Genomic DNA, 13678 nt, shown 5'->3' on the forward strand with positions numbered 1-13678 from the left:
GGGCCCCTCGGGGACGCTTCTCTGCAGGGCTGGGCCACGGCAGGTGCTCAGCTCCCAGAACCCACCAGGAAGCCGGTCTCGCCCGCCAGGCTGGGGCACACTGAGGCCTCACGCTGCCACGGAGAATGAGACCCTGTCCCGGGAAGGCCTGTCCATGGGGTGGGCCCAGGAGGGTGGACAGCGCCCACGGGGAGGACTTGGGGGCCAGGGGGCCCTCCCTCTGCTGTGTGGTCGGCTTTCCACACGGGAAGGCTTGTCTGCCAGCCAATGGGTAACTGGACACCTATAAAGTTGAGGGAGGGGGAGTTCCTGCCACCTCTAGCCCACAGCTGCCCACAGCCCTAACCCAACCCCCACTCTCGCCAATGGAAGAAAGCCTTGGGTTACCACGGAACTGGAGCATTCATTCGGGCACACAGAGACAGGTGGGTGAGGGGCCGGCCCCATCAGGGACAGGTCTAGTTTGCTCATTTGAGTCTGCTGTTGTGGCCAGTCATGTTCTCCCGTCCAGAACTGCAGCCCTGATGGGGGGCAGCTCTCTTCCCAGAGCCTCCCAGGATTGCCTGGTCAGACCCCACTAGGGGATAGAGGTGCAGCCACTCAGGAAGATGAGACCTGAGGGGGTTCCACGGCCATTTCTCCTCTGTGGCAGGTTCCCTATGCCCCCACTCATGACCCCCAGGCCCTCTGTGCCCTTGGCCCCCAGTCTTCCCTGGGTCCTCTGCCCCAGCCACCCTCAAACTCTTAGGCCTCCTGGGCCTTGGTTTCACCTACCGAGGGAGGTGACCACCTGCTCTGGGAGCCAGGGGGGCCTCAGGGGTGGGCTCCAGTGAGAACGGGACCCCCAGCAGCTGGAGCTTTGGTTCTCACAGCCCTGTGATTCTAGGATGCCCCTGTGGACCTGACATCAGCCTCATAGATCCGTCTGGCACCCTTGTAGGGGACAGGCCTGGCTAGCTCCCTGGGGAGAATGAGGGGCCCAGGGAGCTCCCCTGTCCTTTGGGGGGAATCAGTGAGGCCCTTGTGGAGAGGGGGAGGAAGCACCCCATGCACCTGTCCTTCCAGGGCAGGTGAGGCCTCCCACAAAGGCTGGGTGTCGGGTCCTTTAAGGCCGCCAGTACTGTCTGCCTGCTGCCCCTGCCTGGCGGTAACACACCCTCCCACTGGGACCATGGCCACCGGTAAACAGAGCCTTCCGTTGTGGATCCTCCGACAGCTGCAGGAGGAGGAGGGCAGATGCCCAGCACTCCCACAGCCACGCCTGCCCCACTTCCCTGCCCTTCTGGCCCTCCTTGGACCACATCCTGCCTGGCCACAGACCCCAGGCCCCAGGAGTTGGTCCTCCTACCCCACACTATCCCGCCTCTGCATCCTGCAGCAGGGCACCTTGGCTCAGGGTAGGACCTACAGAGCCTCCCCCAACCAGTTTTGTGCAACAGGGGTGGCTGCTGTCCTTGTTGGGCTCAGGCCCAGGCTTCAGGTTGTCTACTGCTGTCTTGCCCCCAGCCAGTGTCCACCTCACCAGAGCAATGCGAGGGCAAAGTGGGCAGGCTGGTGCCATGGCGAGCTCTGGGGCTCTCACCTGGGCAGGTGACACCTGTAAAACGGGTGGCACACTGACCTCCCAGCCTAGTGGCCACTGGTCACAGGAAGCAGGGGCCTTTACTGGAGAGGGGTTGGGAGACTCTGACAAGGTGCAGGAATGCCACACACCTCAAAGAGCAGCCTCAGTTGGGCTCTGCACAGTTCACCAAGGAAAAAAAACCAGAGCTTCTCCTTCCTCCCCTTTGTGACAACTCAATGTTATGAGGCTTCGACGTGTCTCTGACTACTGCCTGGATAGCTGAGCTACTCTGCAGGACCCCAGGATGCCCTGGGCACTAGGAGAAACCTGGGATGGCTGGCGGCAACCTGTGCACCCCTCAGGCCGCTGCAGGACCCCAGTCCCTCTGAGGGTCGAGGCCGGTGTCACCGTGATCACTGGAAGCCAGGCCCGCCTTCCTGGGCCGATCTGTGGGGGATGCCACCCTCCTGGACAGGATGGCAAACTGGCAACAGACCCCCGAGGAGTGAGCACAGCTGCAGGCCCTCGCCCCGGAAGGACAATGCTGATCCCCGCGCAGGCTCCGGTGCTGCGTGTCCCGAGTTCTGGTACCGAGCATTATGTGGTGAAGACGGAGGTGCAGTCCCTCCAGGAAGAGAAAAATAAATAAGCAGATGTTGTTTCCAACAGCCTCCAATTGGGAGACAGATGCCCAGTGGCCAGAGCACAGCAGACTGTCAGGGCCGACCTGATGGTGTAATTTATTTAAAATGCTATAAAAATACAGCCAGGTGCAGCGGCTCACGCCTGTAATCCCAGCACTTTGGGAGGCCGAGGCGGATGAACCACAAGGTCAGTTCCAGACCAGCCCGGCCAAGATGGTGAAACCCCCTCTCTACTAAAAATACAGAAATTAGCCGGGCGTGGTGGCGGGCGCCTGTAATCCCAGCTACTCGGGAGGCTGAGGCAGGAGAATCGCTTGAACCCGGGAGATGGAGGTTGCAGTGAGCCGAGATCATGCCACTGCACTCCAGCCTGAGCGACAGAGCCAGACTCTGTCTCAAAAAAAAAAAAAAAAAAAAAAAAAGCCAGGCGTGGTGGTGCACACCTGTAGTTCCAGCTACTTGGGAAGGTGAGGCAGGAGAATCGCTTGAACCGGGGAGGCGGAGGTTGCAGCGAGCCGAGATCGCGCCACTGCACTCCAGCCTGGGCGACAAGAGCAAAACTCCATCTCAAAAAAAAAGAAAAAAGCTACAAAAATGCAGAAGGCACGGCGGCTCATTCCCGTAAATCCCAGCACTTGGGGAGGACGAGGCGGGCGGATCACCTGAGGTCAGGAGTTTCAGACCAGCTTGGCCAACATGGTGAAATCCCATTTCTACCAAAAATACAAAAATTAGCGGCGCGGTGGTGGGTGCCTGCAGTCCCACCTACTAGGGAGGCTGAGGCAGGAGAATCGCTTGAACCTGGTGGGGGCCAAGATCGCGCCACTGCACTCCAGCCCGGGAGACAGAGCGAGACCCTGTCTCAAAATAATAAATTAAGTAAAATAAAAATACTGCAAATATACAGCGCGTTTGTTTTTAAACAGGCGCAACCACATGTAATTCATTTTCTTTATAAGTTTATTTTCCCACCCAAGTAAAAATCAAGTCATAAATTAGGAAAAGCATTAACAGAAGTATGTCTCAGCCCCAGCGCGCTGACCTGCGGTTGGAATATCGGCCCTGGAGCCCGGAGGTCGGGGCCCACCCGCCGAGGGAGGTCTGGGCGCTGTCCTGGTCTCCACGGAGCTCGCGCACTCACGGGGCCGAGGCACCAAGGCGACCGGCGCAGAGCCAGCGCCGTCTCCACAACAGGGCAGGGCGCGCAGCTGCGGGGGAGGCCTCGCCCCTCCGCTCCCCTCCCCTGCCCTCCGCCCCGGCCCTCGGGGCGCGGCGTCCCCCACGTGCTCCCCTCACGCGACCGCGAGGGCAGTGGGCGTGCGGGACCCGGGAGCAGGAAACTCCGTGGCCTCTGCGGGTCTGTGGAGAGCTCCCCTCCACCGCCGCAGCCCCTGAGCCCGTGTATCTTCCTGCCTTTAAGGCATCGCAGCCTCCTCGGCCTGGAGGCCCCGGGCTCGCTCCGTGCGGACCCCGCTCCAGAACCCGCCCAGCGCGCAGATGCCGTGTCCCGGCGCAAGGCCAGAGAGGGCGCAACTCTGGACGCGGGGCCGCCTCCGGGACTGCCCTTCCCGGCTCCCGAAAGGCCCCGGGCTCAGAGCCAACACTGCGCTTGCCCGAGGCCCGTCGGGCCCGCCCTCCCCCGGCGCCCGCCGCGCAGCTACCAGCCGCCCGACCGGAAGCCCGCACCCGCGCCTGCGCCCCACCCAGTCCGCGCGCCTCCCGCGGCACTGCGGCGGTTACCAGGACGCTGACCCAGCGCAGCCAATAGCGCCAGCCTGGCGGCGTGCTCCCGGCAGCCAGCCAATGAGACGGCAAATCAATCATTTGAAACACCCAATGGACGGAGCACTGCGGCGCCGGGGGGGGGATTGTGATAGGGAGATAGGAGGCTGCGGCTGACCACTAAAGACCAAACTGGCTGAAAAAGGCGGACCTTAGGCGGCTTGATTGACGGGGACAAGGCCAATCAAACGAGGGAGCTTGCCAGCCTCGTTCTGGCAGTCCAATGCGAGACTGGCGGAGGCGGGCACAGAGGGTACATAAGCGTTGGCGGAGCGTCGGTTGTAGCACTCTGCGCGCCCGCTCCTTTGCTGCTGTTTGTCTACTTCCGCCTGATTCCACGCCGCCGCCGCCATCATGAGGGAAATCGTGCACCTGCAGGCCGGGCAGTGCGGCAACCAAATCGGCGCCAAGGTAAGTTGCCGGAGCGCTGGGGCCAGCGGGCCTGCCGGGCGGGGCGGGCGGGCGGCCGGGGAAGATGGCGGCAGCAGCGGCCGGGCGGCGCCCCCGCATTGCGGCTGCCGGGCTCTCTCCGTGGGGACTGGGCCGAGCCGGGCGACCGAAGCCCCCAGGAACCCAGCGACCAGGGCGCGCGGGGCGGGGGAGGGGCGGGGAGGGCCGGGCTGCCGCGCCCGTCCGGGGCGGGGCTGCCTCCCTGCGCACCGGCCGCGGTGACTCAGCCCCGGCCCGCCCGGGCCCACCCGCGTCCCTTGTAGTTTTGGGAGGTGATCAGCGATGAGCACGGCATCGACCCCACGGGCACCTACCACGGGGACAGCGATCTGCAGCTGGAGCGCATCAACGTGTACTACAACGAGGCCACCGGTGAGGCCCCGGCCCCTTCCCCGACCGCCCTCCGGGGACCCCGCGGCCCCTGCCTTGGCTGACGCCCTCCCGTCCCCGCAGGCGGCAAGTACGTGCCCCGCGCCGTGCTCGTGGATCTGGAGCCCGGCACCATGGACTCCGTGCGCTCGGGGCCCTTCGGGCAGATCTTCCGGCCGGACAACTTCGTTTTCGGTGAGCCGCGGCTGGGGGCTGGGCGGCGGCTCAAAGGTCAAGGGGCTGCTCCAAGGGCACCGCCGTGGGAACTGCGCAGCCGGGGCCCCTGGACACTCTCCTCTCCTCTGAGCCACTCAATCCCCTCTTCTAAATCGGCTTTGGGAGCAAGGTCCAGCTGTCTGCCGAGGCGAGGAGCCGCCACACGCGTAATCTCCCTGCAGGGAGCTGAGCTGGGGCAGTGGCTGCTCCTCTGTCCTTGGGAATTGGCAGTGCCCCCCCCCCCCGGGGAGGGGTTTGTTGTTAAGCTGTCAGGTTTGGCCCCTGACTTAATTCGTAGCAGAGCCGGCTTCCGTCTTTTGGCTTTAAGGGTGCGTTTGCTCTATCTGCAGGGTGAATTTTGTGGTCAGCTCACACCATGTCACTCGGTTCTTTTTGCATGGTGGTGACCAGTAGTGCCGTCTATTTGGCTGACAAATGATTAGCTGTGTTCTCTCACAGGTCAGAGTGGTGCTGGGAACAACTGGGCCAAGGGGCACTACACAGAAGGCGCGGAGCTGGTGGACTCGGTGCTGGATGTTGTGAGGAAGGAGGCTGAGAGCTGTGACTGCCTGCAGGGTTTCCAGCTGACCCACTCCCTGGGTGGGGGGACTGGGTCTGGGATGGGTACCCTCCTCATCAGCAAGATCCGGGAGGAGTACCCAGACAGGATCATGAACACGTTCAGTGTGGTGCCTTCGCCCAAGGTGTCAGACACAGTGGTGGAGCCCTACAACGCCACCCTCTCAGTCCATCAGCTCGTAGAAAACACAGATGAGACCTACTGCATTGATAATGAAGCTCTCTACGACATTTGCTTCAGAACCCTAAAGCTGACCACACCCACCTATGGTGACCTGAACCACCTGGTGTCTGCTACCATGAGTGGGGTCACCACCTGCCTGCGCTTCCCAGGCCAGCTCAATGCTGACCTGCGGAAGCTGGCTGTGAACATGGTCCCATTCCCCCGCCTGCACTTCTTCATGCCCGGCTTTGCCCCACTGACCAGCCGGGGCAGCCAGCAGTACCGGGCGCTGACCGTACCTGAGCTCACCCAGCAGATGTTTGATGCTAAAAACATGATGGCGGCCTGCGACCCCCGCCATGGCCGCTACCTGACGGTTGCCGCCGTGTTCAGGGGCCGCATGTCCATGAAGGAGGTGGATGAGCAAATGCTTAATGTCCAAAACAAAAACAGCAGCTATTTTGTTGAGTGGATCCCCAACAATGTGAAAACAGCTGTCTGTGACATCCCGCCTCGGGGGCTAAAAATGTCTGCCACCTTCATCGGCAACAGCACGGCCATCCAGGAGCTGTTCAAGCGCATCTCCGAGCAGTTCACGGCCATGTTCCGGCGCAAGGCCTTCCTGCACTGGTATACGGGCGAGGGCATGGACGAGATGGAGTTCACTGAAGCCGAGAGCAACATGAATGACCTGGTGTCCGAGTACCAGCAGTACCAGGATGCCACAGCCGAGGAGGAGGGCGAGTTCGAGGAGGAGGCTGAGGAGGAGGTGGCCTAGAGCCTTCAGTCACTGGGGAAAGCAGGGAAGCAGTGTGAACTCTTTATTCACTCCCAGCCTGTCCCGTGGCCTGTCCCGCTGTGTGCACTTGCTGTTTTCCCTGTCCACATCCATGCTGTACAGACACCACCATTAAAGCATTTTCATAGTGTGTGGTTTCGCTTTGCCCATTCCTTCCAGTAGGCCCTCCGGGTGCTGTTGCCGAATGTCAGTGCATAGTTGTCCTGCATGGCTGCGGGGAGCCAGGCTGCAGCTGAGCTGGGCTTGTGTGCCTGGGACCAGCATGGGCTGGACACCCAGGCTTCAGAGAAGTGTGGGGCTGCCCTGGGCCCTGGGGATCTGCTTGGTGGGGAACCTGCTTCCTGAAGGCAGGCCTGTCCTATTCCGAGTACCCAACCTTGGGGCTCTTTGGCCTGTGTCTGGGACTTAGGTGGGTCCAGTGACCCCCTCTTCCAAAAGGGGTAGGGAGGATGGCAGACAATCCTACCGCAACCAAGGTGGGACCCTGGTCGCAGTCAGACAGGTGGTCCCGAACCAGCGACGAAGGGTGGGCAGGTAGAGCCGTCCCTCCCCACATCGGCCAGGGTGTGTCAAGGTGGGACCCTGGTCGCGGTCAGACAGGTGGTCCCGAACCAGCGATGAAGGGTGGGCAGGTAGAGCCGTCCCTCCCCACATCGGCCAGGGTGTGTCAAGGTGGGACCCTGGTCGCGGTCAGACAGGTGGTCCCGAACCAGCGACGAAGGGTGGGCAGGTAGAGCCGTCCCTCCCCACATCGGCCAGGGTGTGTCAAGGTGGGACCCTGGTTGCGGTCAGACAGGTGGTCCCGAACCAGCGATAAAGGGTGAGCAGGTAGAGCCGTCCCTCCCCACATTGGCCAGGGTGTGTCCGTGTGACCCTGCTCACTCTGTACTCACAGGGGATGAACCCCATGTAGAAGGGGATCAGGCCTTGGCTGCTGTAGATGTGGTTGCTGGGCCAGTGTGTTCCAGGCAGCTTCTCGCCCAGGTCACAGTGGGGGTTTCTAAACAGGAACTGGGGAGACAGGAAGGTGCTGACAAGCTGCCTCCCCGGCAGGCAACCAGATAGTCAAGTTGTCCCAGTGGGGGCCTGGCTGGAGGGCCGGCACTCCGTGGGAAAGCTGCTAATGCTCCCAGCCTTCTGCATCCCCCTACCCCCGACTCCAAAACTTGAGTGCAGGGATCCAAGCAAGACTCAGGAGAGAGGGGTTGGGGCGGCACCTCCGGGGACAGGAGAGAGCCCCCTCCTCGGGCTTCTTAGGGAACCTGGCCTTCAAGGCACCCTCCAGGGAAGCTGCCAGGCAGGAGAGGAAGTGTGTGTGTGAGCTGGGAGCAGGCCCTGGATGGCGCTCTCCTACCTGGTTCTTGTCGAATTCGTCCATGGCTTGCGTGACGCCGTCTCGGTAATTCACCCCCATTACCCAGGTGAACTGGGGAATGAAGCCAGCATAGCCTAGGGGTGGGGCAGATGTGCGGGCTACCCCAGGCCCCCTTGGCCTTCCCCTGGGCACACCCACCTGCCCTCAGACGTGTCAGGGAAGCCAGGCAAGGCTCCCTTTCCTTCCCTGAACATCAGTGATGCCTGATGTGGCCAAATGGGAACAGGCAGGCAGGGCACCGCCTCATCTTGGGAAAAGCTGGGCTCCTGGAAGCAGCTGGGAGGCAAAGGAGGTCTCCCCAGGCCGCTAGCCCGTTCTAGAGCAGGAAAAGTGGTTCCCTGTGGCAGCCTCCTCAGGAGCTCTCACACTGCAAGAACCTTGTGGGGAGGAGCGTCCTTGTCCTGCCCAGCCCAAGCCCACACCCACCTGAGATGGCCTTGCGTTGGATCAGGTTAGGGTGGTCCAGCTGCGGCAGCTGCTGGAACCTGCCCACATCTAGCGTCTCCTGCTGGCGGACGGGGGGTGGGTACTCGTCCCTCCGGTAGTGGTACAGCTGGAGTGGGGAGCGAGCGGAGGTCACGGTGTGGCTCCCACCTGGGGCTGAGCGGAATGGGTTTGGCGCTGCTGCATCCCTGGCTACCTGGTGCTGCCTGGAGGCCTCACAGACAGGAGTGGCGCTCTTCCAGGCCTCTTCCCCGTATACTGGGTGTCCCAAATCTCTGGAGTCTCCCTTCCTGCCTGGCGGGCACGGAGGGTGTGGGGGGTTGGGCGTGAAGCCTGCAGGCAGCAGAATCTGTCTGGGTATGTTCTCTACCCCTGGTGGCTCCTGGGTGTCCACCTCCAAGGGTGGGAGCTGGCCCAGGATCTCAAAGTTCTTATAGGGCTTCAGACCTGTACCAACAAGGCAGCCTGTGAGTGCCGGGACAGGCAGGCGGGCACAGGCGGGTGCAGGGCTGGGCACTGGCGGCTCACTGGTGTAGTGGGGGATGTAGGGCTCCGTCAGGTCTCGGCAGGGAACCCTCGGGGGCTTGGACTGGCTGAAGTCCTCAATGAACTTGGGCTTGGACATGGGGGACAGCACAGAGCAGGGGCTCTTCTGCACACTGGGGTCTGTGAGCAGCTGCCCCGTGGTACGCCCATAGGTGTTCCCCACCTGGTAGCGCAGCTGTGGAAAGAAGCCGGCATAGCTGTGGAGGGAAGAGAAGAAGGCAGGGCAGGTCTCAAGGGCAGCCCCAGCACTGGGCAGGGCCCCTTCAAGCCAGATGTGGGTCCAGCCTGCTGGCCACCTAGCAGCAGCTTGGCCTGTGGCAGCTCGCCTGCCCTCTGCTCACCTGTAAATGGGGCTGCAGTGGCACTTGCCTTCCGGGGCTCTCTCAGCCTGAACGGGCGGCACACACCACGTGCTGGGAACACCTCCGCACCACAGCAGATGGCCGCCTGCCTTGTACCAGCCCCTCCAACCCCCTCCCACCCCTCATTCCAACTGCCAGCAAGTCAGGGGTGCTCTGCCCTGGCAAAGCAAGTATAGGCACAGGACGTGTGGGCCAGGACATAGGCGAGGGACGGCCCCTTGGACACACGCAGGGCCCACCAGGAGGGTGTTGGGTGGGCTTGGCCTGCACCTGTGCCACCCCAGGAGGCCAGTAGCCTCCTGCACGGGAGGAGGACTAGGAGGCAGGTGGAGGGCTGGGCTTTTCCGGGCCCTCATTCAGCTTCGAGGGACGTGGTGCAGGTGGTCACAGGCGGTTCAGCGCCTCAGGGTCTTTGTGATCTTTCAAGGAGTGAGAACTACCTTCGTTTTAAAAACTGCCAAAGGGCCGGGCGCGGTGGCTTACGCCTGTCATCCCACCACTTTGGGAGGCCGAGGCGGGCGGATCACGAGATCAGGAGATCAAGACCAGCCTGGCCAACACGGTGAAACCCTGTCTCTAGTAAAAATGCAAAAAGTTATCCAGGCATTGGTGGTGGGCCCTGTAGTCCCAGCTACTCGGGAGGCTGAGGCAGGAGAACGGCGTGAACCCGGGAGGTAGAGCTTGCAGTGAGCCGAGATTGCACCGCTGCACTCCAGCCTGGGCGACAGAGCGAGACTACGTCTCAAAAGAAAAAAAAAAGCCGAGCAACTTCCAGCCTCGGCTTCACCTGCCCCTTCCCCAGACGTAGCTGTTCAGAGGCAGGTGTGGTTTCTTCCCGGCCTTTCCCCTTTGCATGTAGCGTGTGTATGTAGGTGCACACACACACACGTTCCGTAGAGGGGTTACTTTTATTTTTTGTTTGGGGGGATATCTAGTGAGGCAGCCTGGCGTTTGCTCGCCTTGTCTTTAAAGTGTGGAGTCCTGGCCGGGCGTGGTGGCTCAAGCCTGTCATCCCAGCACTTTGGGAGGCCGAGGTGGGCAGATCACTTGAGGTCAGGAGTTCGAGACCAGCCTGACCAACATAAAGAAACCCCGTCCCTACTAAAAATATAAAATTAGCCAGGTGTGGTGGCAGGTGCCTGTAATCCCGGCTACTCAGGAAGCTGAGACAGGAGAATCGCTTGAACCCGGGAGGCAGAAGTTGCGGTGAGCCAAGATTGCACCATTGCATTCCAGCCTGGGTAATAAGAGCGAAACTCTGTCTCAAAAAATAAATAAATAAAATAAAATGAAGTGTGGAGTCCTCTCTGGAGTGGGCGTCGGGCACTTAGTAGCCGGTCTCTGCTGGCTGCTGGCTGACCCAGTTTCTGCTCGACAGACGTGCTGGACACCTGGTGTCGAGTTCGCAGCTGCACACCAGCGGGGAGGGTGAGGCCTGGGCCCCTGGCAGCCCCGTCCCTGAGCTTCCCCTGTCCCAGGGCTCCCCAGCCCACAGACTGCAGTGCCCCATGGTGTGGCCCTCAGTTTCCTGGGGTCCAGCTCTGGGCCCCTCACAGCTGGCCTCCATGCCTCAGGCCCCAGCCATTCTCCCCTCCTGCAGCCCTGGCCCCAGCCACCTCCAGAGCTCCCGGCTCTCACCCAGGGACATAGTGAGGCTCTGGCGGGAAGAGATCGTGTTTCTGAGTAGTTGTCATTTTGCTTTCACTCTGGCCTTGCTGGCTCCAGTCCCTCCCGGCATCCAGCTCCCTTCCCTGAGGGGAGTCCTGTCACCGGGCAACCATTGTGAGGGGCCAGCATTGTGAGCACCTCCTGGGCCAGGCCACCTTGCTAACCCTGTGAGGGCCCACATTGCACAGGTGAGACACTGAGGCCCAGACAGGTGCCAGGCAGGGGAGGAGTTGCGGTGAGGCAGGTGGCCCGGGAGGAAGTCCCATTAACTTCAGAGCTCAGAAAACAGGACTGTCCCTCCAGAAAGGGCCTGGGTTCTTGCTGCCCCCAGGAGGCCACCAGCCCCAGTCTCAGGGTGAGGCTAAGGGAGTTCCCAGGCCCCCTCCTCTGGCAGGAGGCCTTGCAGCTGCAGAGCCTTGGCTTAAGTCAGGGGCTTCCCGGCCTGCAGGGCTGTGCGAACTCTCCCTCCAGCCCCTCGTGTGGGGCAGGGCGTTTACATTTTAAGCAAATCCTGAATTTTGTTCTTTTTTTGTACAGGAAGGACTTCCTAACCATAAGAATGAAGGAAGGCGGCCAGGCATGGTGGCTTACGCCTGTAATCCCAGCACTTTGGGAGGCCAAGGCGGACAGATCATGTCAGGAGTTCGAGACCAGCCTGACTGACATGGTCAAATCCTGTCTCTACTAAAAATACAAAAATTAGCCAGGTGCGGTGGCGGGCACCTGTAGTCCCAGCTACTCGGGAGGCTGAGGCAGGAGAATGGCGTGAACCCAGGAGGTGGAGATTGCAATGAGCTGAGATCACGCCACTGCACTCCAGCCTGGGCCACAGAGTGAGACTCCGTCTCAAAAAAAAAAAAAAAAAAAAAAAAAGAACGAAGAAAGGCTAGGCACTGTGGCCCACGCCTATAATTGCGGTGCTTTGGGAGGCCGAGGCAGGATGAGGTGGGCAGATTGCTTGAGCCTAGGAGTTCAAGCCAGCTGGGCAACATGGGGAAACCCCACCTCTACAAAACAGAAAGAAAAATTAGCCAGGCATGGTGAATGTGCCTGTGATCCCAATTACTTGGGAGGCTGAGGTGGGAGGATGTCCGGAGCCTAGGAGGTTGAGGCTGTAGTGAGCTGAGATCGCACTGCTGCACTTCAGCCTGGGCGACAGAACTAGACCATTTCTCACAAACAAACAAAAAAACAACTAAAAGGCAAACTAAAAAACTGGAAAAAAGTTTGCAACAAGTGTTATGAACAAATCTGGTATCAGCATAAAAAGCTCTCACAAAACAAAGATATAAACAACACCTCCATGGAAAATGCAGACATATGTTTTGTTTTTTTTGTGTGTGTCTTTAGTAGAGACGGGGTTTCACCATGTTAGCCAGGATGGTCTCGAACTCCTGACCTCGTGATCCGCCCACCTCGGCCTCCCAGGGTGCTGGGATTACAGGCGTGAGCCACTGTGCCCGGCCAATATGAACTTTTTAAGAAAGAAAGACCACAGTCCGTGAGTATATGGGCATAAAGCCGGACCATAATCACATACATGCTGTGTGTTGAGAGCAGTTTCTGAGGCTTACTGCTGGCAGGGTCACAGTGAAAAGGGCCTCTAATTTGGGTGGCGCCTTCTGGAAACCAATTTGGTACGGACCACGTCCATACAAGACACTGCAAACTCGGACCATTGCTTCCACTCCTAGGAAGCTGTCTGGCATTCTGGTAGACGCTGGTTTTCCTCCACCGTTCCTGGCTGGTAATTCCCATATTCCCATAGCCCTTGGTAGGGCCTTTTGTTAGAATGTTGGGTGTGTGAGGCTTGCGGGGTGCGGGCGGGGGACTTTGACCTCCTGCCCTCCTTTCGCCTGCCCCAAGGCAGGACGATAACATTCTCGCCTTTCTGATTGTGGGTCTTAAGACCCTTCCAGGAGAGGTCCCACCCAAGCCCTGGAGGCAGGAATGCTGACATCAGGAAGCTTCCGTAAAATACCAAGAGGACTGAGGCTCAGGGAGCTTCTGGACAGGGGAACACCTGGAGGTTCCCAGAGGGCGGCAACCAGCGAGGACAAGAAGCGCCAGCCCCTCCCCGTGCCTCTCTCTACACTTCTTCATTGGTATCCTTTGCAATCAATAACCTTTACAATAAACCAGTAAACATCATAACTTCCCTGAGTTCTATGAATGGCTCCAGCAAATTAACCCAAAGAGGGTGTCATAGGAACCCCAAATTGAAGCCGGTTGGTCAGAAGTTCCAGGGGCTCAGGCTTTCGACTGGTGTGTGTCTGGAGGCCCCGCTCCCGTCTGTGTCTGGAGGCCATCTTGGGATGGAGCTCTCACTCTGTGGGATCTGACACCATCTCCAGGTAGATGGTGAAGGAAATGAATTAGAGGACACCCAGCTTGGTGTGTGGGGAACAACCCCCCCGCCCCAACATTTGGGCAGAGGCCTCCTGTGACGGCTGTGGGCTGTGACGGCTGCGGTGGTGTGGGTGCAGAGCCGGACACTGAGAGAGCATTTCCCCCACACACCTTCTCAAGGAGAGGATGGATGTTCAGCAGCACCATTCACAGCGGCAACATTTTTTACAGGGCAGGGAGGACCTGGAGGGGCCTATCTGTCCAATGACAAGGACTTCATTAGCAAAGTACACTCTGTTCCACTGGCAGCCAGTCAACTCTGAACCCAGCACGACCTGGGCAGGGGCCCCGGAGCACAGGGCGTGAAC

The 13678-nt window shown here is 60.3% G+C and overlaps 2 protein-coding genes across 2 annotated transcripts; one reads left to right on the forward strand and one right to left on the reverse strand.

Moving 5' to 3' along the window:
* The first annotated feature begins 3167 nt into the window (after positions 1-3167).
* Positions 3168-6696, forward strand: TUBB4B (tubulin beta 4B class IVb). The gene is made up of 4 exons (XM_024252373.3): positions 3168-4401; positions 4704-4812; positions 4894-5004; positions 5485-6696. Exons 1-4 carry the CDS (start codon positions 4345-4347, stop codon positions 6543-6545), a joined length of 1338 nt encoding a protein of 445 aa, XP_024108141.1. The 5' UTR covers positions 3168-4344; the 3' UTR covers positions 6546-6696.
* Positions 5489-11092, reverse strand: CIMIP2A (ciliary microtubule inner protein 2A). Its single transcript, XM_024252378.3, has 7 exons — positions 10932-11092; positions 8914-9128; positions 8582-8832; positions 8368-8494; positions 7921-8015; positions 7460-7577; positions 5489-6777 (listed from the first exon to the last, which is right to left on the reverse strand). The coding sequence occupies exons 1-7, from the start codon at positions 10985-10987 to the stop codon at positions 6689-6691; spliced, it is 951 nt and encodes a 316-aa protein (XP_024108146.1). The 5' UTR covers positions 10988-11092; the 3' UTR covers positions 5489-6688.
* Positions 11093-13678: the final 2586 nt, after the last annotated feature.

This window comes from Pongo abelii, chromosome 13, assembly GCF_028885655.2.
Source record: "Pongo abelii isolate AG06213 chromosome 13, NHGRI_mPonAbe1-v2.0_pri, whole genome shotgun sequence".
NCBI classification, from domain to species: domain Eukaryota; kingdom Metazoa; phylum Chordata; class Mammalia; order Primates; family Hominidae; genus Pongo; species Pongo abelii.

Excerpts from the sequence above, each read along its gene's own strand:
- CIMIP2A (XM_024252378.3), bottom strand. The coding sequence starts at position 10,987 with ATGACAACTACTCAGAAACACGATCTCTTCCCGCCAGAGCCTCACTAT. Across the intron at positions 8,495-8,581 it reads AGGCCTCCAGGCAGCACCAG|CTGTACCACTACCGGAGGGA; the intron begins GTAGCCAGGGAT and ends TCCCCACTCCAG. Across the intron at positions 7,578-7,920 it reads ACGAATTCGACAAGAACCAG|TTCCTGTTTAGAAACCCCCA; the intron begins GTAGGAGAGCGC and ends CTGTCTCCCCAG.
- TUBB4B (XM_024252373.3), top strand. The coding sequence starts at position 4,345 with ATGAGGGAAATCGTGCACCTGCAGGCCGGGCAGTGCGGCAACCAAATC. Across the intron at positions 4,402-4,703 it reads GCAACCAAATCGGCGCCAAG|TTTTGGGAGGTGATCAGCGA; the intron begins GTAAGTTGCCGG and ends CGTCCCTTGTAG. Across the intron at positions 5,005-5,484 it reads GCCGGACAACTTCGTTTTCG|GTCAGAGTGGTGCTGGGAAC; the intron begins GTGAGCCGCGGC and ends GTTCTCTCACAG.